The sequence below is a fragment of the Rhinoraja longicauda genome, chromosome 26 (genome assembly GCF_053455715.1).
Source record: "Rhinoraja longicauda isolate Sanriku21f chromosome 26, sRhiLon1.1, whole genome shotgun sequence".
Classification (NCBI taxonomy): Eukaryota; Metazoa; Chordata; class Chondrichthyes; order Rajiformes; family Arhynchobatidae; genus Rhinoraja; species Rhinoraja longicauda.
In genome coordinates, this window is record NC_135978.1 from 6,492,380 (window position 1) to 6,515,253 (window position 22,874).

General features: G+C 45.4%; 1 protein-coding gene across 1 annotated transcript in view; it reads left to right on the forward strand.

Moving 5' to 3' along the window:
• LOC144606538 (double C2-like domain-containing protein beta) overlaps positions 1-22,657 on the forward strand; it is a 231,945-nt gene extending 209,288 nt beyond the window's left edge. Inside the window, exons 7-9 of the mRNA XM_078422791.1 lie at positions 13,631-13,712; positions 15,202-15,298; positions 18,574-22,657. Coding sequence (XP_078278917.1) covers positions 13,631-13,712; positions 15,202-15,298; positions 18,574-18,710 — 316 coding nt within the window. The 3' untranslated portion in view covers positions 18,711-22,657. The remainder of the gene's footprint in view (positions 1-13,630; positions 13,713-15,201; positions 15,299-18,573) is intronic.
• The last annotated feature ends 217 nt before the right edge of the window (positions 22,658-22,874 follow it).

Sequence of the window (22,874 nt, forward strand, 5' to 3'; positions counted from 1 at the left end):
GAGCAGATTCTGTGCAAGATTTGCATGAATAGGCACGTTTAGGTTCAGGTTGATTATTGTCACATGTACCGCGAGGTACAGTGAAAAGCTTTGTTGTGCGCGCTATCCAAACAGATCAGATATACCGTACATAGATACCGTCAGTTCAAACTCAAGCACAATCGGTAGACCAAAGGGATGATACAGAGTGCAGAATGTAGTTCTCCGCACTGTGGCACGTCTGTGCTGACAGTCTTCCACATTGTTACATGGCTTTTAGATATATATTGGAGGACGTACGTGACAAAACTGGTTTAAAAGATGGCCTAGCTTAGCTCTGACAGACTTGCTTCAGGGGAAGTCCAGGAGTTTGGCTGCACGCCAGTCATCAGCAGAGATACATCTCAGGCCTGGGGGTGGAAAACACGCCGGGGCAAAAGCATGAATTTTAATACGAACATCTGAATATGTTGAGACTTCTGCACCGAAGCCTGCCTGTAGTTGTGGTTCGGTATTTATGGGATGACCTGTGAAGATTTTGTTTCAAAGTGAGCAGAGGCACCGACCAAAATGCCATCACTCCATCTGCCGCATGGCAAGTCACACAAGGTCAGCCCCTGCCCTGGGATTTGTCATCCGAACCGTAGCCTGAGTCTTTGCGTTTGTTATCTGCTCTACGCAGTCTGGCGACTGGCACGTCACACGGATGCAGCAGGGATGATACTTCACGACGATCGGCTTTTGTGTTCAGTTCCCGTGTCGTCACACTTGATCCTTTTGTGACTCTTCTTTCCCTTTACCTTCGAGGTTTAAAACAGCAGAAAGCTCGGGAAATGAGATACAGAAAAACCCTCGCAATAATGGACCTCTGTACAGCAGATCGACACGAGATGCTGGAGCAACTCAGCGGGGCAGGCCGCATCTCTGGAGAGAAGGACGTTTTGTGAGGATGTTTCTGGCTCGGTCCGAAGAAAGGTCTCGACCCGAAACGTCGCCCATTCCTTCTCTCCAGAGACGCTGCCTGCCTGTCCCGCTGAGTTCCTCCAGCGTAGGTTTACTAGGTTAAATCCCGGAATGGCGGGACTTTCATATGTTGAAAGACTGGAGCGACTAGGCTTATATACACTGGAATTTACAAGGATGAGAGGAGATCTTATCGAAACGTATAAGATTATTAAGGGGTTGGACACGTTAGAGGCAGGAAACATGTTCCCAATGTTGGGGGAGTCCAGAACAAGGGGCCACAGTTTAAGAATAAGGGGTAGGCCATTTAGAACTGAGATGAGGAAAAAAAAATTCAGTCAGAGAGTTGTGAATCTGTGGAATTCCCTGCCTCAGAAGGCAGTGGAGGCCAATTCTCTGAACGCATTCAAGAGAGAGCTAGATAGAGCTCTTAAGGATAGCGGAGTCAGGGGGTATGGGGAGAAGGCAGGAACGGGGTACTGATTGAGAATGATCAGCCACGATCACATTGAATGGTGGTGCTGGCTCGAAGGGCCGAATGGCCTACTCCTGCACCTATTGTCTATTGTCTATTGTGTCCACCTTCGATGCAAAGCTGCATCTGCAGTTCCTTCCTACACATTCTACACAGCGGACTTCAGTATCGCAGCGGGCCGAGGCACCACCTCACCCCCACCGCCCACCTCCACCAGTTACCCGATGTGCTGGCACCAGGTGGCAGGGGCTCGCGGTCACAGGAGTGGAGAGAGCGAGCACCGTGAAGGTGGCGTAAGTGCCCTGGCGCACCGCTTGTGGGCGCGAGCCCTCTGTAGCTCCCCGGCCTGCGAATGTCCGCTTGTTTAATCCCCCCGAACGCCACGTTTCTTCCCTTGGGTTAAACCTTACCTTCCCTCACTCAGTTATTTTTTTTATTTTTTTTTATTTTTTTGAAAAGCATATGTACAAATAGAAATTTTTAAAAAACACATTTGTTACAGAGTTCTTACATAGCTTCAATTTTTAAATTTTTGAAAAGAGAAAGTAGAAAAAAACAACAACAAAAAAAAACTATAAACTTGAGGAGAGAGAATAAGAGGGTTAAAAAAAATATATATATATATATATTTTTTTTTTAAAAGGGATCTAACTATAAAAATTAAAGGGAGTAGATCCGGGAGACAATAGCAGTACATCCAACCCCTAACTCAAGTTACAACTTTTAATTTAAAAATTTTATTATAGTCCTGTGCCAAACCCATTTACTTTTCTAAAAAATCAATAAATGGAGACCATATTTTTAAAAATAACTCAGGTTTGTCAATTAAGGCAAATCTTATTTTTTCCAAATGCAGGGTCTCTGTCATTTCCGTAGTCCACATTTTAATTGTGGGGGTTATTGGTTTTTTCCAAAATTTAAGTATTAATTTTTTCGCAGTTATTAGACTGTAATCAAGAAAATGTACCTGACTTGCTCCCTCACTCAGTTATAGCGGACAATCGGCAATGACAGACAGCCCCCCCTTCGTGCTCCATTATTGCGAGGGTTTACTGTACGCAGTTTTCTAAACTCAGTAACCTCTTTCTCTGTCCTTCAAAATGTGCCAGGGTGAATAAGGGTGGCGCAGCATTAGAGCCGCTGCCTTTCAGTGCCAGGGACCCGGGTTCGATCCTGACTACGGGCGCTGTCTGCACGGTGTTCGCACGTTCTCCGCGTGGGTTTTCTCCGGGTGCTCCGGTTTTCTCCCACACCCCAAAGACGTGCAGGTTTGTACGTTAATTGGCTTCTGCAAGTTGTCCCTAGTGTGCAGGATGGTACTGGTGCACGGGTGACCGCTGACTCGGTGGATCTGTTTGCGTGCCGCGTCTCTGAAAACTAAGACTAAAAACTAACGACAGCGCGGGGGCTCGAGTCACTTAGATAATGGAAACAGTGCTGTGCATTTTAACGTTGTTTTCTAAATGATCTTCCTTGGAATAGCAACTTCTAATGAGTCACATCCTCCAACAGTGAACAAGGCAAATGTTATTGTAACAAAAGGTTGTTCTCATATTGCCTTTTGAATTTCCCAGCTGAGCAGCAACAACATTGTCAACCAGCTGAGTTCATTGATGAGTGATCGTGACTCAAGGCTACGACGGGAAGTAAAGGGGAAAATGTGCATTAGGCAGAGAGATCCAAGCTAAAGTGACATTTCTGTGGCGGCCATTTGCATACTCAGCCTCATATTTGTTGACCTTTGCTGCAATTATTAGTCCTTAATCTTTTCCTCCTCGCAGAAATGAGATCCCTGCTGACGTCAAGCGTTGTTTGGCTCCGATGTCAGCAGGAAAACAATGCCTACTTGGAGATATAATGTACAATTCATCATCCTGATTCACAGCTTATGAATATTGCGAATTAGCTCTTATTGTTGCAACTGCTCGGTAATGGTGTCGTTTTTTGAGTGGCTGCTCTGAGATACCCAGATCGGCAGAAAGTTTCTCTTAGTTGACTGACTGGAAACTAAAATAGCAATGGGATCAACACTATGTTTGCAGGGGATATAAAGACAGCTTAGTGGGTAGCTGGGCTGATGTACACTTGTCATGACCTGGTGAGCTAGAACTATTACAGAAAGCCAGACTGAAATTCTGCCCAAACTATTTTCTCTACGGGTGTTGTCTGTACGGAGTTTGTACGTTCTCCCCGTTGTAAGAAGTGTAGATTTCCACAAATCGTTTAACTTCTATATAAGCGTTTTATTACAAATACAATGCAGAGAGCAAGTTAAAAACCTCTGCATGGCACACCTTATGGTTACATAGTGAAACGAATTTAATCAGCAGCATAATACAGCGGGGCCTTCCATCGCCCGGTGCGGCTCGGCCGCGGGACTTAACATCGCCCGGCGCGGCTTGGCCGCGGGGCCTAACATCGCTGGTGCGGCTCGGCCGCTGCACTTAGCGGTGCCTGGTGCAGCTCGGCCGCGGGGCCTAGCATCTCACGGCGCGGGTCGGTCGGGGACGAGCTGTCTGTCCGTGGGCGTGGGGAAGAGAGTGGAAGTTTTGTTGCCTCCATCACAGTGAGGGGGTGTTTGGAGTCACTGTGATGGATGTTTGTGTTGGGGTCATGTGTCTTGTGTTCTTTTTTGTGTATGACTGCTATGTAATTTCGTTCGGTACCTTGGTACCGAATGACAAATAAAGCTCTGTTGAACTGTTGAACTGTTGAAAACCAGGCATGGACCATAGATCAGGTCAGCAGTACGAAAGTCAGGCATGGATCAATCCGCCTAGGGGATTGATCCACGCCGTGACCTGCCTGCGTGGGATTTCTCTGGCTGCTCCGGTTTCCACCCACATCCCAAAGACCTGCAGGTTTGTAGGTTAATTGGCTTTGGTGTACAGGTGCTCCTCGACTTACGATGGGGTTAAGTTCCGAGAAACCCACCCGTAAACCGAATATATCGTAAGTCGAAATGCATTGAATGCACGTGATCACGTGGCCGGAAGCGAGATGCGGCTCGCCACGGGTCGCTGCCGTCTGCACCATCGCAAAGTCGGAATATCGTAAGTCAGGGAGCATCTGTACTGTGATTGTAAATCACCGCAGTGTGTGTCGGATAGAGTTGGTGTGCGGGGATCGCTGGTCCGCACGGACTCGATGGGCCGAACGGCCTGTTTCCACGCTGTATCTCTAAACTAAAGTAAAGTTCACTACTAATTCATATTCTTCATTGTAGTTTTATGTCTCTGACCATTTCCAAGATCCAGTTGTTCCTTCCTTTGCCAACATTTGCATTAAAGAGATAAATATTTCATAAAGGAATTGTGTTGCTTTCAAACATTATACTACAGTTCCATAAGAATATATAACAGTACAGCACTGGAATAGGCCTTTCAGCCCGCTATGTTCATGCTGAACATGATGCCAATTTTAACTAATCTCTGCCTGCACATGAACCATATTCCTCCATTCCCTGCTTATCCATCTGACTATCTAAATGCCTATTGTGGTGGTCTGTCTCCACCATCACCCCTGGCAGCGTGTTCCAGGTACCCAGCGTTCTTTGTGTAAAACAAAAACTTGTCCTGCACATTTCTTTTAAACCTTGGCCCTCTCAGCTTATCCATATACCTGTCAGAATGTCCTTAAAACATTGTATAGTACCTGCCTCTGGCAGCTTTTACCTTAACCCCTGGATGAGAGGTTATAGATTGTGCTGGGATACAATTTAGCTGTTGTCAACTTCATACAGTGTCTCATGGACACCCAGTTTTGAGTGGTTAACTATATTCGAATCTATAGAGTCATAGAGTGATACAGCGTGGAAGCAGGCCCTTCGGCCCAACTTGCCCACACCGGCCAACAATGTCTCAGCTACACTAGTCCCACCTGCCTGCATATCCCTCCAAAACTGTCCTATCCATGTACCTGTCAAATGTTGGGATTGTCCCAGCCTCAACCTACCTCCTCCGGCAGCTTGTTCCATACACCCACCACCCTTTGTGTGAAAAAGTTACCCCTCAGATTCCTATTGACCCCTTCACCTTAAACCTATGTCCCCTGGTCCTTGTTTCACCTACTCTGGGCAGGAGACTCTGTGCATCTACCCGATCCACACCTCTCATGATTTTATACACCTCTATAAGATCAAGACAACATGTGTTGTCTGTCCGCTTTCCTTTTAATATTTTGTTTTATACCATTCAGCATGTTGTAGGGTGTACTAATGAGAAAGCAGAACATTATTTCCACCAGTTGGACCATGCTCTCGATCCAGTGGGGCAAATAATCTCATAGTTTAATCACCCAAAAAGTTGCTATCGAAACCCGTGGTGTCAGCGTGTTACATGGAGTACAGGAGTTGACTACATTATAGACAATAGACAATAGACAATAGGTGCAGGAGGAGGCCATTCGGCCCTTTGAGCCAGCACCGCCATTCAACGTGATCATGGTTGATCATTCTCAATCAGTACCCCGTTCCTGCCTTCTCCCCATACCCCCTGACTGCGCTATCCTTAAGAGAAGGGTCTCGACCCGAAACGTCACCCATTCCTTCTCTCCCGAGATGCTGCCTGACCTGCTGAGTTACTCCAGCATTTTGTGAATAAAAAGAGCTCTATCTAGCTCTCTCTTGAATGCATTCAGAGAATTGGCCTCCACTGCCTTCTGAGGCAGAGAATTCCACAGATTCACAACTCTCTGACTGAAAAAGGTTTTCCTCATCTCAGTTCTATATGGCCTACCCCTTATTCTTAAACTGTGGCCCCTTGTTCTGGACTCTCCCAACATTGGGAACATGTTTCCTGCCTCTAACGTGTCCAACCCCTTAATAATCTTATACGTTTCGATAAGATCTCCTCTCATCCTTCTAAATTCCAGTGTATACCAGCCTAGTCGCTCCAGTCTTTCAACATATGATAATCCCGCCATTCCGGGAATTAACCTAGTAAACCTAAGCTGCACGCCCTCAATAGCAAGAATATCCTTCCTCTAACAATTCTAACAATTATCTGTAATGGAGCCCGGGTGAACACCAGAGCCCATCTTCAAATGTACAGAGTGTGCCTCTGAACATCATTTTGCCTGATATCAGCGTTTGTTTATTTGTTGTTTGCTCTCAAACGCAACTGAGTTTGATAAGGTGAGTCGAACATCTGGAGCGAGTGGGAATTTATCGCTGTTTCCCAGGCATTTCGAGATTAGGAACCGTAAAGCAGCAACGCCTGTTTTTCACTGCAAGGTATTTGCTGAATTAATCCACTGAACTGCTCTTTGAAATGAAGCATTCGGCTGACGTGCGACCGTAAAAGGCGACGTAGAGAGGCAGACGCGGTAAAGCTCAAACCAAAGTGATTCACAATTAAATTGCATCCTTTAATAGATTTAGGAGAGCAATTAATCCATTAGTATTCAACCTCTCAATCTTCTTCAGGGTCAAATTTGAGATTTTTTTTTTCCGCAGCTAGCTTCTGCGGCAGTCTTCTGAATTTAGAAGACTGAGGGGGGATCTTATAGAAACATATAAAATTCTTAAGGGGTTGGAGAGGCTAGATGCGGGAAGATTGTTCCTGATGTTGGGGAAGTCCAGAACCAGTGGTCACAGCTTAAGGATAAGGGGGAAGTCTTTGAGGACCGAGATGAGAAAACATTTCTTCACACAGAGTGGTGAGTCTGTGGAATTCTCTGCCACAGAAGGTAGTTGAGGCCAGTTCATTGGCTATATTTAAGAGGGAGTTAGATGTGGCCCTTGTGGCTAAAGAGATCAGGGGGTATGGAGAGAAGGCAGGTACAGGTTACTGAGCTGGATGATCAGCCATGATCATATTGAATGGCGGTGCAGGCTCGAAGGGCCGAATGGCCTACTCCTGCACCTATTTTCTATGTTTCTATGTTATGTTTAGCCATTTGAAGGGTGCTGGCTTCTCAATTCGTAGTCTGAACACAAAATGTCACCCGTTCCTTTTCTCCAGAGATGCTGCCTGTCCCGCTGAGTAACTCCAGCATTGTGTGTCTATCTTCGGTTTAAACCAGCATCTGCAGTTCCTTGTTGACTTCTCAATTCAAAGTAGTTTGGTGCGTAAACCCTGCCTGCACATTGTGTGCCACGACAAAATTCTGTTTCAGTCTTCTGCGAATTGTACGTAGCACAGTCTTGGCGCAGTTACGTTGAACAAAAATCAGCATGTCATTGTGGCGTATCACAAAAAGATATTTCATCTAGCTTAATTACTTTTAAAGGAAATATAGGCGTTATTTTGCCTCAGAGATTCTCGTACCAAAGGAGAGTGAAGAAGCACGATGGAGCGGCAGGCATTGGTTTCCATAGCAACAGTGTGGGCCCTGTGTTTTATTAGCAGTGCAAACTGCAAGCTGAAGTGATCACCCAAGGCTTCCATGTGTTGGATAACATATAAAACTTCAAACAGATGGCCCAAGGGACTCGAAATCCTGAATCACAAACAACAAGAGGTTTAGAACTATTGATGTTATTTGATTGAACAAGCGCTATATATTAAAAATTCCACAGCCGTAGAATCTTGTGAGAAAATCTTCACAAATGATTTGTGTTGGTTTGGTGATGTGGAAGATGTTTTACCTTTCCAAAAATGATTTTTTTAAAAATAAAATAGCAAGTGAAAGGTGAGAGAAAAAAAAATCAATTTAATACAGGACTCTCATTGATTAGCTGTATTCTTTCTTATCCTGCACACTTTGTATCCATGCTGGTGTGAGTTCCTTTAGGAATGGCAATCCTTGGTATAATTGACCACATCGTTATTCTGTATTGCCTCATCTGCAGCTCGTTGCATTGTTATCTCTCCAGTTGCAGGTGGAGAATCATTTGCAATGGGCCCTCCTCACGAACCTCCATTTGGTTCCCATGCACAGTGATTGTGTGGGTAACATGTTTAGTTTAGGGATACAGCGTGGAAACGGACCCTTCAGCCTACCAGTCCACGCCGACCAGCGATCCCCGCACACTGACACTATCCTACACACATTAGGGACAATTTACAATTGGTACCGGAGCCAATTAGCCTATAAACCTGCGTGTCTTTGGAGAGTGGGAGGAAACCAGTGCTCCCGGAGAAAACCCACGCAGGTCACAGGGAGAACGTACAAACTCCGTACAGACATCACCCGTAGTCAGGATCGAATATGGGTCACTGGCGCTGTAAGGCAGCAGCTTTTCCGCTGCGCCACTGTGCCGCCCAACTTCATGTTTGGCACGGACAATGTGGGCAGAAGTGCCTGTGCTGCATAGTTCTATGTTCAATGTTCCGTGATTGAACCCATTTAAATTCCCAGTGTTGCATGATTACTTTAGTATGGTGGGGCACTTTAAATGTCACATGTACCTCGCGAGGTACAGTGAAATTCATTTTTGAATACAGTTCAGTTCAAGTATCACTGTACATAAGCACTTAGATACACATTAGATAAGCATCTCAGATACAGTACGAGTGTACAGCAGTAGTACACTTACCCAAAACGATATATAAAATGTATTTCATGTAAATGCCATTCCCTTGCTAACGTTACATTCTGCCGGCGGTTCCTTCTGTATGAATCGTTACCAACTATTTTCACTGGCAATCACCAAATGACCTTTGCTGCTACTGCTGCTAATGTCCTTGCTTTATCTTTGTGTTCTTTCAAGTGAAGAATGTTCTTTCAAGGCCTCCTGCTTACTTTGGATATGGGTTTATTAAATTGGTTCATCCCACTTAGTGCTCAGACACTTTCTTCAATAAGCACACACTCTTTAACGCTGAGTTATAGGATGTTTGCAACCACTCAAGGATCGCTGTGGTTTCCTGCAGATTTCTGTTGTTGCCCGTAATGAGGTGTTAATCTCACCGGCCACATGTTGTACAAGATGTGGGCTACATTGGCAGTGCCACCATTCACTGCCCATCACGATTCGCTGGTGAGCTATTTATTGGGTGGAAAGACCCAGGATTCCCTTCCCAACTACTCAGCAAGGGTGAAGGAATGATGATGTGTTTTTGGGCGGCATGATGGAGTGGCAGTAGGCCTACTGCGTAACGGCGCCAGAGACCCAGGTTCGATCCTGACTACGGGCGCTGTCTGTACGGAGTTTGTACGTTCTCCCCATGACCTGCGTGGCTTTTCTCCGAGATCTTCGGTTTCCTCCCACACTCCAAAGCCATGCAGATTTGTCGGTTAATTGGCTCGGTACAAAATGTAAAGTTGTCCCTAGCGTGTGTAGGGTGGTGTTAGTGTGTGGGGTTCGCTGGTCGGCACGGACTCAGTGGGCCGAAGGGCCTGTTTCCGCGCTGTATCTCTAAACTAAACTAAGCTACTTCCAGAATTCTGTGCGAATAGACGGGAAACCTAGAAATGAGTGGAGAAATGCATCTGACCCGAAATGCCGCCAGTCCATTCCTTCCGCAGATGCTGCCTGGCCATCTGGGTTATTCCAGCACTTTGTGTTTTACTCGCGAAATGTTAGTCCTCGTTCATGAAGGCAGCCCTAGCCCAATTGCGTACAGTTTTGGTCTCCTAATCTGAGGAAAGACATTCTTGCCATAGAGGGAGTACAGAGAAGGTTCTCCAGATTGATTCCTGGGATGGCAGGACTTTCATATGAAGAAAGACTGGATAGACTCGGCTTGTACTCGCTGGAATTTAGAAGATTGAGGGGGGATCTTATAGAAACTTACAAAATTCTTAAGGGGTTGGACAGGCTAGATGCAGGAACATTGTTCCCGATGTTGGGGAAGTCCAGAACAAGGGGTCACAGTTTAAGGATAAGGGGGAAGTCTTTTAGGACCGAGATGAGAACGTTTTTTTTCACACAGAGTGGTGAATCTGTGGAATTCTCTGCCACAGAAGGTAGTTGAGGCCAGTTCATTGGCTATATTTAAGAGGGAGTTAGATGTGGCCCTTGTGGCTAAAGGGATCAGGGGGTATGGAGAGAAGGCAGGTACAGGATACTGAGTTGGATGATCAGCCATGATCATATTGAATGGCGGTGCAGGCTCGAAGGGCCGAATGGCCTACTCCTGCACCTATTTTCTATGTTTCTATGTTTCTAACCTTGCCAACGAGGTCACTGGTTTGGGAGCTGTTGTCGGGGTAGCCTAGGCAACGAGCTACAATGCAGCCACAATGTACTGGTGGTATATTTTTGTAATGATAGATTTGGGCCAAGTCAGTTACTTGCTGGAAAAACACACATCCAGGCATCATTTCACTGCACTTCTGACGTGTGTCATGTAGACGGTGGAGGAGAGCAAACCCACGCGGTCATCGGAAGAATGTACAATCTCCGTACAGACAGCACCCATCGTCAGGATCGAACCCAGGTCTCTGGGCAGCTGTGAGGCAGCAGCTCCCCCTCTTCACCACTGTGCCACCACTCTTGTAACAGCTTCTGATTTTCTCTAAGATGCATGGTATCTATGCAGCAGCTCCATTTAAGCTTCCGGTTAATGGTGACCAACTCCTCTTTATGTTGATGGAGGAGGACTCTTTTAGACTTTGGACTTTATCATATCATATCATATCATATCATATATATACAGCCGGAAACAGGCCTTTTCGGCCCACCAAGTCCGTGCCGCCCAGCGATCCCCGTACATTAACACTATCCTACACCCACTAGGGACATTTTTTACATTTACCCAGCCAATTAACCTACATACCTGTACGTCTTTGGAGTGTGGGAGGAAACCGAAGATCTCGGAGAAAACCCACGCAGGTCACGGGGAGAACGTACAAACTCCTTACAGTACAGCACCCGTAGTCAGGATCGAACCTGAGTCTCCGGCGCTGCATTCGCTGTAAAGCAGCAACTCTACCGCTGCGCCACCGTGCCGCCCTTTAGAGATACAGAGTGGAAACAGGCCCTTAAATCCACTGACCACCAATCACCCAGGTGATGGTGATGTGACTGAATGTCAAAGATAAGTGGTTAGAAACATGGGAACATAGGAAATTGGTGCAGGAGTAGGCCATTCGACCCCTCGAGCCAGCACCGCCATTTCATATAATCACGGCTGATCATCCAAAATCAGTACCCCGTTCCTGCTTTCTCCCCATATCCCTTGATTCCGTTAGCCCTAAGAGCTATATCTAACTCTCTCCTGAAAACATCCAGTGAATTGGCCTCCACTGCCCTCTGTGGCAGAGAATTCCACAGGTTCACAACTCTCTGGGTGAAAACGTTTTTCCTCATCTCAGTCCTAAATGGCCTACCCCGTATTCTTAAATTCGTTCGACTCTTTTACTGGAGTTGGTCATTACCTGAGGATTGTGTGCCATGGATGTCTATCCTCCACCCATGTCCGAGTGTGGTGTTGATGTATGCCGACACACGGCCTGCATTTTCCATTGAGTTAGAAGTAGAATTGAAACTGAACAATGCACAAACATGGACACCCACCTCTGTTGTAATATATAAGACAAGGGGGATGTTGTGATATTGCTGGGACTACTTTGTGTATCCAAGGACTACTTTGTATGCCTGTGTATATAAGTGATTGGTGTGATTAGGCGGTCACTCTGGATCCAGGTGACCACGGAATAAACAGCCTGGAGTTGAGCTCCAGCATTGTAACCTTTTATACACGTGTACTTGTGGTCCGTCCAGAGTCACTAAAGGTACAACAGGTACCGGACCACGAAGTACAACATCCCCCTTGTCTTATATCCGTGGTCACCTGGATCCAGAGTGACCGCCTAATCACACCAATCACTTATATACACAGGCATACAAAGTAGTCCTTGGATACACAAAGTAGTCCCAGCAATATCACAACATCCCCCTTGTCTTATATATTACAACAACCTCCATGTAGTTTAATTTAATGGGAACCTGAGGGATATCTTTTTCACACAGAGGGTGGTGAGTGTATGGAACAGGCTGCCAGAGGAGGTAGTTGAGGCACGTACTATCCCAATGTTTAAGAAACATTAACAGATACATGGATAGGGCAGGTTTAGAGCGATGTGGGGTAAAAGCAGGCAGGTGGGACTAGTGTAGATGGGGCATGTTGGTCTGTGCGGGCAAGTTGGGCTGAAGGTCCTATTTCCACGCTGTATCACTCTGTGACTCTTACTTCCAATACAATGGATGGAAAGAAGGACGGTCATTGGTGAAGAGACTAAAGATAGCCGGGCGTGAGATACTTCGCTTCAGAACTCATCCAGTGCCACTCTTTGGCTGGGATTTATCTCCAACAATGACTGCCATCTTCTTTTGTGCAGGTTACAACTGCTGTCAGCATCGTGAACTGAGCTTCACCTTTCCTTTGGTGAATTAAAACATTTGAAATCGCAGAATGCGGAACAGTATAACACAGGAACAGGTGGCTGTGCTGTACATGGTGTCAGATTAAACTAATCCCTACGCCCTGCATGTGACCCATGTCCCTCCATTCCTGGTGTTTTCACGTCCCGATCTCAAAACCTCTTAAATGACACTTCCATACGTGCTTCCACCGTCATCCCAGCAGTGTGTTCTTAGCTCCTACCAGTCTCTGTGTGAAAAAACGCTTGCCCTGCACATTTCCTTTAACCTTTCCCCCTCTGACCTTAAAGCTGTGTCCTTTAGTATCTGAAATCTGAATTGTCAACATGCATGGTGAGGTTCCTTCTTTAGAAATCAGTCTGATAAACTCTTAGGGTCAGATAAACTCTGAGGGTCAGATAAACTCTGAGGGTCAGATAAACTCTTAGGGCGGCACAGTGGCGCAGCGGTAGAGTTGCTGTCTTACAGCGCTTGCAGCGCCGGAGACCCGGGTTCGATCCCGACTACCGGTGCTGTCTGTGTGGAGTTTGTACGTTCTCCCCGTGACCTGCGTGGGTTTTCTCTGAAATCTTCGGTTTCCTCCCACACTCCAAAGATGTATATTGGTGATTTAGCTTGGGTATATATACTTGGTAATAGTGTAAATTGTCCCTAGTGTGTGTAGGCTTGTGTTAATGTGCGGGGATCGCTGGTCGGTGTGGACTCGGTGGGCCGAAGGGCCTGTTTCCGCGCTGTATCTCTAAACTATAAAGAATAAACTATGACAAAGGACACGTATCAGAAAGAGAGACTAGCCGATCAGACTGCGTTTGGTGGGAACTGCTGAGGGATGAATGTTGTACCACAACGATTGAATCTCCTTGTTCTTCTCCAAAGAAATACCATGGGACCTGTCAAGATCTCGCCTGCCACTTAATTTTCAAAATTATTTTTTTTTTCAGATATTTGAAGCCAGACGCTGACAAGAAATCAAAGCATAAGACAGCTGTCAAAAAGAAAACCCTTAATCCAGAATTTAATGAGGTATTAATGCATCTTATTTTAAATGTGGAGCTCGTGAGAGCGTATTAGGGAACATCTTCTTCATTTGTTAAGATTGCAGCGTAACGAATCAGCGACCCATTGTGAGTGGGTTTCGTTGCTCTACTGAGAACTGATTGGTTCCTATGTACTGCCCCACTGGTGCAAAGAGGAACTGAGTGGGATTACCCGCTGCTGGAGAAATATGGAACTGAAAGGGTCGTATAGTCCCCCCGGCAACAGCACAGAAGCCAAGCAGCAAATTGACTCCCTAATACACCGATCAGCCAAAACATTATGACCCCTGACAGGCAAAGTGAATAAGATTGATTATCTTGTTACAATGGCACCTGTCAAGGGGTGGGATATATTAGGCAGTCAGTTCTGGAAGTTGATGTGTTGGATGCAGGAGAAATGGGCAGGAGTAAAGACCTGAGCGACTTTGACAAGGACCAGATTGTTATGGCCAGATGACTGGGTCAGAGCATCTCTGAAATGGCAAGGCTTGTGGGGTGCTCCCGGTCAGCAGTGGTGAGTACCGACCGACAGTGGTCCGAGGAGGGACAAACCACAAACCTGTGACAGGGTGTTGGGCGCCCAAGGCTCATCGATGCGCGAGGGCAACGAAGGCCCGAACCGACAGAAGGTCGACTGTGGCACAAGTCACAGAAAATTTTAATTGGGGTCACGGGAGGAATGTGTCACAATACACAGTGCATCGCACCCTGCTGCGTATGGGGCTGCACACGGAGGACCAACAACATATTAGGCAGGTGGTCATAGTGTTTTGGCTCATCAGGTCATAATGTTCTGGCTGATCGGTGTATGTAGGAAGAAACTGCAGATACTGGTTTACACCGAAGGTAGACACAAAAAGCTGGAGTAACTCAGCGGGTCAGGCAGCATCTCTGGAGGGGAGGAATGGGTGACACTTCGAAAGCTTACAGATAACCCCGATTTGTATCCTGACAACAAGATGCATCAATCTGGCATCATTTAATTGTGTTAAAAAGAAAAGAAAATGCATTTGTAAATCAGTAATGCACTTTTGGAAGCTGGGAAGTCCAAAGCTCTGTGCACTCTTCTATCTCAAGTTCTTATTGTGTAAGAAGGAACTGCAGATGCTGGTTTAAACCAAAGATAGACACAAAAAGCTGGAGTAACTCAGCGGGACAGGCAGCATCTCTGGAGAGAAGGAATGGGTGACGTTTCAGGTCGAGACCCTTCCTCAGACTGGTTAGGGATCAGGGAAACGAGAGATATAGACGATGATGTGGAGAGGTCAAGAACAATGAATGATAGATATGCAACGTCACCCTTTCCTTCTATCTAGAGATACTGCTTGTCTTGTTGAGTTACTCCAGCTTTTTGTGTCGATCTTCAGTGTAAACCAGCATCTGCAGTTCCTTCCCACACACCCCACCTCTGGTCAGGTTGAGTTGCAACGACGAGAAGCCTCTGTTGCAGTTCTTGGTGTTTTTCTTTCAATCAGGAATTTTTCTACGAGATCAAGCAAGCGGATTTGTCGAAGAAAACTCTGGAAGTAACTGTTTGGGATTACGACATTGGAAAATCAAATGATTTCATCGGTGAGTGGATTTGAATTATTACTACGACATGTGGAAAGACATTCTTGCCACAGAGGGAGTACAGAGAAGGTTCACCAGATTGATCCCTGGGATGGCAGCACTTTCATATGAAGAAAGACTGGATAGACTCGGCTTGTACTCGCTGGAATTTAGAAGATTGAGGGGAGATCTTATAGAAACTTACAAAATTCTTAAGGGGTTGGACAGGCTAGATGCAGGAAGATTGTTCCCGATGTTGGGGAAGTCCAGAACAAGGGGTCACAGTTTAAGGATAAGGGGGAAGTCTTTTAGGACCGAGATGAGAAAGGTTTTTTTCACACAGAGTGGTGAATCTGTGGAATTCTCTGCCACAGAAGGTAGTTGAGGCCAGTTCATTGGCAATATTTAAGAGGGAGTTAGATGTGGCCCTTGTGGCTAAAGCGATCAGGGGGTATGGAGAGATGGCAGGTACGGGGTACTGAGTTGGATGATCAGCCATGATCATATTGAATGGCGGTGCAGGCTCGAAGGGCCGAATGGCCTACTCCTGCACCTATTTTCTATGTTTCTATGTAAAAATTCATAATGTCGCCATTGGATTTAAGACTCATTCAATGAGATCTAAAACCTCATTCAGTTTGTTTGTTGATATATCGTGATGGTATACTCTCGGTTCTGGATCGGATGGTTGAAAGACTTTGGTGGGCCAGGCGGTGAGCCATTTGTAGCCGCTGACTTGCTCTCTGGCCATATTAACTTTTTGATGAATGTTGATGGTGGAATACTCCAGTGAAGCGATGCAGTTGAAGGTCAAGGATAGACAGTCTTTGCCCAGTTCAGGTGTGGCCTTCATGTGCCTCTCATTGAAACCTACCGAACAATGAAAGGCCCAGATAGAGTAGATGTGGAGAGGATGATTCCTGTAGTGGGCGAGTCGTGGGCCAGAGGGCACAACCTCAGACTAAAAGGACGTACTTTTAGAATGGTAATGAGGAGGAATTTCTTTAGCCCGAGGGTGGTGAATCTGTGGAATTCATTGCCATAGACAGTGGTGGATACCAAGTCATTGGGTATTTTTAAAGTGGAGATCGATAGGTTCTTGATTAGTAAAGGCAGGTAAAGGTGGTGGGGAGAAGGCAGGAGAATCTCTTGCCCAGAGTAGGGGAATCGAGGACCAGAGGACATCGGTTCAAGGTGAAGGGGAAAAGATTTAATAGGAATCTGAGGGGTAACCTTTTTGACACAGAGGGTGGTGGGTGTATGGAACAAGCTGCCAGAGGAGGCAGTTGAGGCTGGGACTATCCCAACGTTTAAGAAGCAGACAGGTACATGGATAGGACAAGTTTGGAGGGATATGTGAATCTGTGGAATTCTCTGCCTCAGAAGGCAGTGGAGGCCAATTCTCTGAATGCATTCAAGTGAGAGCTAGATAGAGCTCTTAAGGATAGCGGAGTCAGGGGGTATGAGGAGAAGGCAGGAATGGGGTACTGATTGAGAATGATCAGCCATGATCACATTGAATGGTGGTGCTGGCTCGAAGGGCCGAATGGCCTCCTCCTGCACCTATTGTCTATTGTCTATATGGACCAAACGCAGGCAGGTGGGGCTAGTGTAGCTGGGTGTGGGCAATTTGGGCCAAAGGGCCTGTTTCCTCACTCTATGACTTTATAACTCTAATGGGGTTGAGAGGGAAAATAGATCAGTTATGATGGAATGGTGGAGCAGACTCGATGGACTGAATGGCCTAATTCTGCTCCTATGTCATAATCTTATGATCGTACGAACTCCAGATCCTCAGCGATGTGCTCTCTAGTGTAACTGGGAGAACCATATATTGCATAAGGTGTGATTACTAATCGAACACAGCAATGAAAAAGATGCACCAAGCACAATCGTCATCCACGGAAGCCCACCACATCTAACATCTGGGTACCTGTAGACAATTTGACAGAGCTGCCCCATTAACAGGTTAGGCAATGAACTTCTCAGAATCACACCGAGCTTCATCATCGCCAACAAAAAATAAATAACTACACATGCTCGAAACCGGGAGTAAAAATAAAAAGTTCGTAAAATACTCAGCAGGTCAGGCAATGCCTATGGATTGGGAAACAGAGTTAATACTTCAGGTCAATGAGCCGTTATCAGTATTCCTCTAGCATTTGGGCTTTCATTGATCTGATAGCTAAACTCTGTTTATCTCTCGGCAGAACAGTGTCTGATCTGCTGAGAATTTCTGGAATGTTCTCTTTTTATTTCCTCATCACTTCCGCGGGCATGTCTTGTCCCACCATCAAACACGCAGTTAATCATCTGCCACTTGAAGCTATTAGGATTTTTGTAAACACCCATCTTGGGAAGTATAATTATTTAGTTTAGTGTAATAATAAAATATTGTTTTTGGAACTTGTAGATTTTTTTAATATTCTACCTTCTCTGTTGATTAGTTATTAAATTATTCTGTTTTACAGTCAAGGAATGATGTATTATCTTTAACTTACCTGTTTATTATTATTATTAGAAGGCAGTGGAGGCCAATTCTCTGAATGCATTCAAGGATAGAGCTCTTAAGGATAGCGGAGTCAAGGGGTATGGGGAGAAGGCAGGAACGGGGTACTGATTGAGAATGATCAGCCATGATCACATTGAATGGCGGTGCTGGCTCGAAGGGCCAAATGGCCTCCTCCTGCACCTATTGTCTATTATTATTATTATTATTATTATTATTGTTGTTGTTGTTGTTGTTGTTGTTATTATTATTAGTATTGCTGTTAAATTTTTCGATAATTTAATTATTATTATAATCTTATTTATCTTGCTTCCCTGGACTTTTATTAAAACCAGCATCTGCAGTTTCTTGTTATTACATATTGCATTATATTTAAGATGTTCATCTTCCAGTATATCAAAAGTGGATAGACACAACATGCTGGAGTAACTCAGCGGGCCAGGCAGCATCTCTGGAGAAGAGGAACAGGTGACGCTTCGGGTCGAGACCCTTCGATGACTCAGGAAAGGTGGAGCCCACAATGGTCCATTGTTGGCTGGGGACGAGGTGATAACGGAGGAATACAAACGGTGAAAAGGTGGGGGAGGAATCGCAAGGGTCACTCCAAGTTGGAGAAATCAATATTCACGTCAGTGAGAGAAATCAATATTCCCTCTCTCCAGCGATGCCGCCTGACCCGCTGAGTTACTCCAGCATTTTGTGTCTACCGTCGGTGAAAGCCGGCATCTGCAGTTCATTCCTGCATGTTTCAGAAGTAGATCCTCACTCCTCTCAATGTTCTGCTTAGGTGGGGTGACACTTGGAATCAATGCCAAAGGCGAACGTTTAAAGCACTGGTTTGACTGTTTGAAGAGCAAGGACAAGAAAATAGAGCGCTGGCACACGTTGACAAATGAACTCCCAGGGGCCATCGTCAGTGATTGATGCCGGTCGGCCGGTTGAGATCTTGCCCTCCGCATCGTGGCATAGGACAAGTGAGGTTCTGTCTGAGAGTGAGTGCCACACAAAGGTTGGGCCTTTTGCACTTTTCTTTTCAGAAACAAGTCTCTCTCGGCCTCTTCACGGATACCTAACTTTGCCTGGTAATCTTGTGGCTTACATATTGGCTTATGTACATGTTTACATGCATTCGTGTATCCGAGCACTTGGGATAAATTTCAGAGGAGTCCCTTTGGATAATTTTTTTAATAATTGATTTAGCACCAGGAATTATCCGCTTTTGATGGCTGATACTTTTAGCGACCCAAGCCAATCAAATTATTTTTATGTTTTTGAAGTATTTAAATTTTATTAGGGGCAAGAGAAACATGTCTAGAGTACTTAAATATAGATTTCCTCTCTACAACAGACAGACGAACCAGTTCAAGGAAAAGCTGCACAAAGGAACTGATCGTGTCTTAAACCTAGTCATATTTTGGAGTAATATAGTACTTTTGATACAGTACTGAAGAATGCTGGCCTTGATAGTGGCCAATTTTCCGTAACTTTCAATTTAATGTAGTGAAAGTACACATAGCTTATCATTATCCAGGGGAACATTCACAAGACTCAAATCCAGCTTTAGGATGACATACGTAAAATAAACGAAACACACCTCTCATGTTAATTGTCTTCTTTTCATCAATGGAATTGGAAAACGCATGGTGTATAGATAGATGTCACCCTTCGACAGTGGAGGCCATAGGTTTTAAATGGGGCACTGGAGGTGAATTATTCATTTTAGGTCTAATGAAGCATTTCACTATTCAAAGCTCACCTCAATAAATCTCGCATCCTGTCGAAATCAAAGAAGCCGGACAGTTCTCAGTTAATTGTGTTGGTACTGCAAACCCGGAGTCAAATGAGAAGTGCTAGCAAAGTTGTTAACCATCTGAAAAATAACCAGGTTCATATCTGCAGGACGATGTGGGGATAATTAACCATCCCGTTTGAAAAGCCAGTGCAGAAATGCAAAGGAAGTAATCTGCTTCTAAAATTTTCTTCATATAATTACCGATCAAAACTATACCCAAGCTAGAAGGTCCTCTGAAGAAGGGTCTCGACCCGAAACGTCACCTGTTCCTCTTCTCCAGAGATGCCGTCTGACCCACTGAGTTACTCCAGCTTTTTGTGTCTATCTTTGGTTTTAAACCAGCACCTGCAGTTCCCCTTCCAACACGAACCTCCTCCATATTTGGTATAGAGCACTGACTATCTCGAGCAGTTTAAATTAACCAGTCTTTGTGTATTTTTATTAAATATTCGCTCGTGCAATATTGCTAAAGATTTCCAACAGTACTTATACATCCCCATGAAAATTACATGGAAAAAACTGGCCTACCACAACATCCCAAAAGCTGCTTTAATCTCAAAAAGGCTCACACAAACTGTACCGTACATATATGAAAATAACATTCATATTTTATCTTTTCACTTCCTCAGGCCCTCTCGAAACACTTTGCAGCAAATGAGCCGCTTTTTGAGCAGACCCTTTGAAGACATGGCATTTCTTTTCAAAATTGAACCCTGGGGCGACTCCAGAAAACCTTCGCTTTTGAGACGTTATTTCTGCTGCTTTGGCCCCTTGCTCCGATCTGCTTTCCAAGCCCAAACTAATTTCCACCCAAGATATCGCTGGCATTTATAGCGAGAAAATAAAAGTCATGGTGGATGCTCCAGTCCAATTTTACAGGAAGCAGTAAAACTAGCACCAATTTCTGAACTGACATGTTTTTAAAAACATCGCTCCCAATAATTCCAAATATTCAACATTCGCAAGCTGTCCATCCTAGCTATCCCCCGAGCCTAACGCTATTGTAGCCCAGTAGCAGATGCCAGGTTAGGTGAATTGCTGTTGGGCTGAATTATTTATTTGAAGTAAACAACTTTCTTTTTTAATCGTTACAGAACGGCTCAATGTGAAGTGAAACAAACTCGTATAACTAAGCCCTCATGGCTTACACAAACATATCAGATGCTTGTCAGACTGTCCTGTGTTCAGTTTCTAATAACTGTACCCTGAAGCCTCTACTTCCAAAGAAAATTGTGAAATTTCACACAAATGACAGGGCAGCACGGTGGCACAGCGGTTGAGTTGCTGCCTTACCGCGCCAGACACACGGGTATGATCCTGACTATGGGTGCTGTCTTTACAGAGTTTGTACGTTATCCCTGTGACCGCGTGGGTTTTCTCCAGGTGCTCCATTCCAAAGATGTGCAGGTTTGTAGGGTAATTGGCTTCTGTGAATTGTCCCCAGTGTGTGTGTAGACAATAGATAATAGACAATAGGTGCAGGAGGAGGCCATTCGGCCCTTCGAGCCAGCACCGCCATTCAATGTGATCATGGCTGATCATTCTGAATCAGTACCCCGTTCCTGCCTTCTCCCCATACCCCCTGACTCCGCTATCCTTAAGAGCTCTATCTAGCTCTCTCTTGAATGCATTCAGAGAATTGGCCTCCACTGCCTTCTGAGGCAGAGAATTCCACAGATTCACAACTCTCTGACTGAAAACTTTTTTCCTCATCTCAGTTCTAAATGGCCTACCCCTTATTCTTAAACTGTGGCCCCTAGTTCTGGACTCCCCCAACATTGGGAACATGTTTCCTGCCTCTAACGTATCCAACCCCTTAATAATCATATGTTTCAATAAGATCCCCTCTCATCCTTCTAAATTCCAGTGTATACAAGCCTAGTCGCTCCAGTCTTTCAACATATGACAGTCCCGCCATTCCGGGAATTAACCTAGTAAACCTACGCTGCACGCCCTCAATAGCAAGAATATCCTTCCTCAAATTTGGAGACCAAAACTGCACACAGTAGCTGGGATAGACAGCTTGCAAATGTTGAATATTTGGAATTATTGGGAGTGATGTTTTTAAAACATGTGTGTGTAGGATGGAACCAGTGTTGGTGTTGATATGTACGGTGGGCCGAAGGGCCTGTTTCCACACTGTGTCTCGAAAACTAAAAACTAAAACTAAATCCAGAATAATCATAATGTTGCTTCTTTGGATGCAGCCTTTTGATCGTGCGTTCTGCATTTAGTGGCTTTTAATGAAAGGAAACTTGCCAAGGTGAGCCAGATTGCCTGGTCCTATCAGGATTCCACCCACACTCGCTAGTGTCTCTGGCATTCCCCCCTGAGAAAAACTGCGTGGAGCAGTTGGGTTGACACAAAATGCTGGAGTAACTCAGCGGGTCAGGCTGCATCTGTGGAAATAAAGGATGGGTGAGGCTTTGGGTCGAGACCCTTTTTCAGACTGACAGTCAGGGGGAGAGGGAAACTAGAGATGTGAAAGGGTACAGAACAAATCAGAGCCAGCACCAATGACCAAGGAAAGGCGGAGCCCACAATGGTCTATTGTTGGCTGTGGAAGAGTTGATAAATATATGCATGCAAACAGTGGAGCTAACAGGACAGCTAGGGTGGAGGAGGGACGGAGAGAGGGTTTGATGTTCAACCCGTCCCCATTGCATCAAACTGTGCTTCATCCAGTTCTAGAAGTGGAAGGAAAATCAGTTGCATTTGTGTTGATTGCGGTGGGCAAGCTAATGGTGACAGTTATGCAACTGGGTTTACAAGGAAATAACCTGCCCCTCGTTCGTCTCTGTGGGATTACCAGGCCCATGCACAACAGTCCTGGCCATGGCAAGAATAACTTTATGATATGATGATACGCTACTGCGCACACGTTCGATATCTGTGTTCGATATTCTCTGTTTTACACACCCAAGGTATGCAAAGAGTCACCACATAAAGGGCGCCGGCAAAGGTACAAAGTATTCCATTTTACGCAGAGCCATGCATGCAACAAAGGGGTGACATTTATCTCGGCCATCTTCAGGCAAGCTACAGTGTCATGGTCCACACTGTCATGGTCCACACTGTCATGGTCCACACTGTCATGGTCCACACTGTCATGGTCCACACTGTCATGGTCCACACTGTCATGGTCCACACTGTCATGGTCCACACTGTCATGGTCCACACTGTCATGGTCCACACTGTCATGGTCCACACTGTCATGGTCCACACTGTCATGGTCCACACTGTCATGGTCCACACTGTCATGGTCCACACTGTCATGGTCCACACTGTCATGGTCC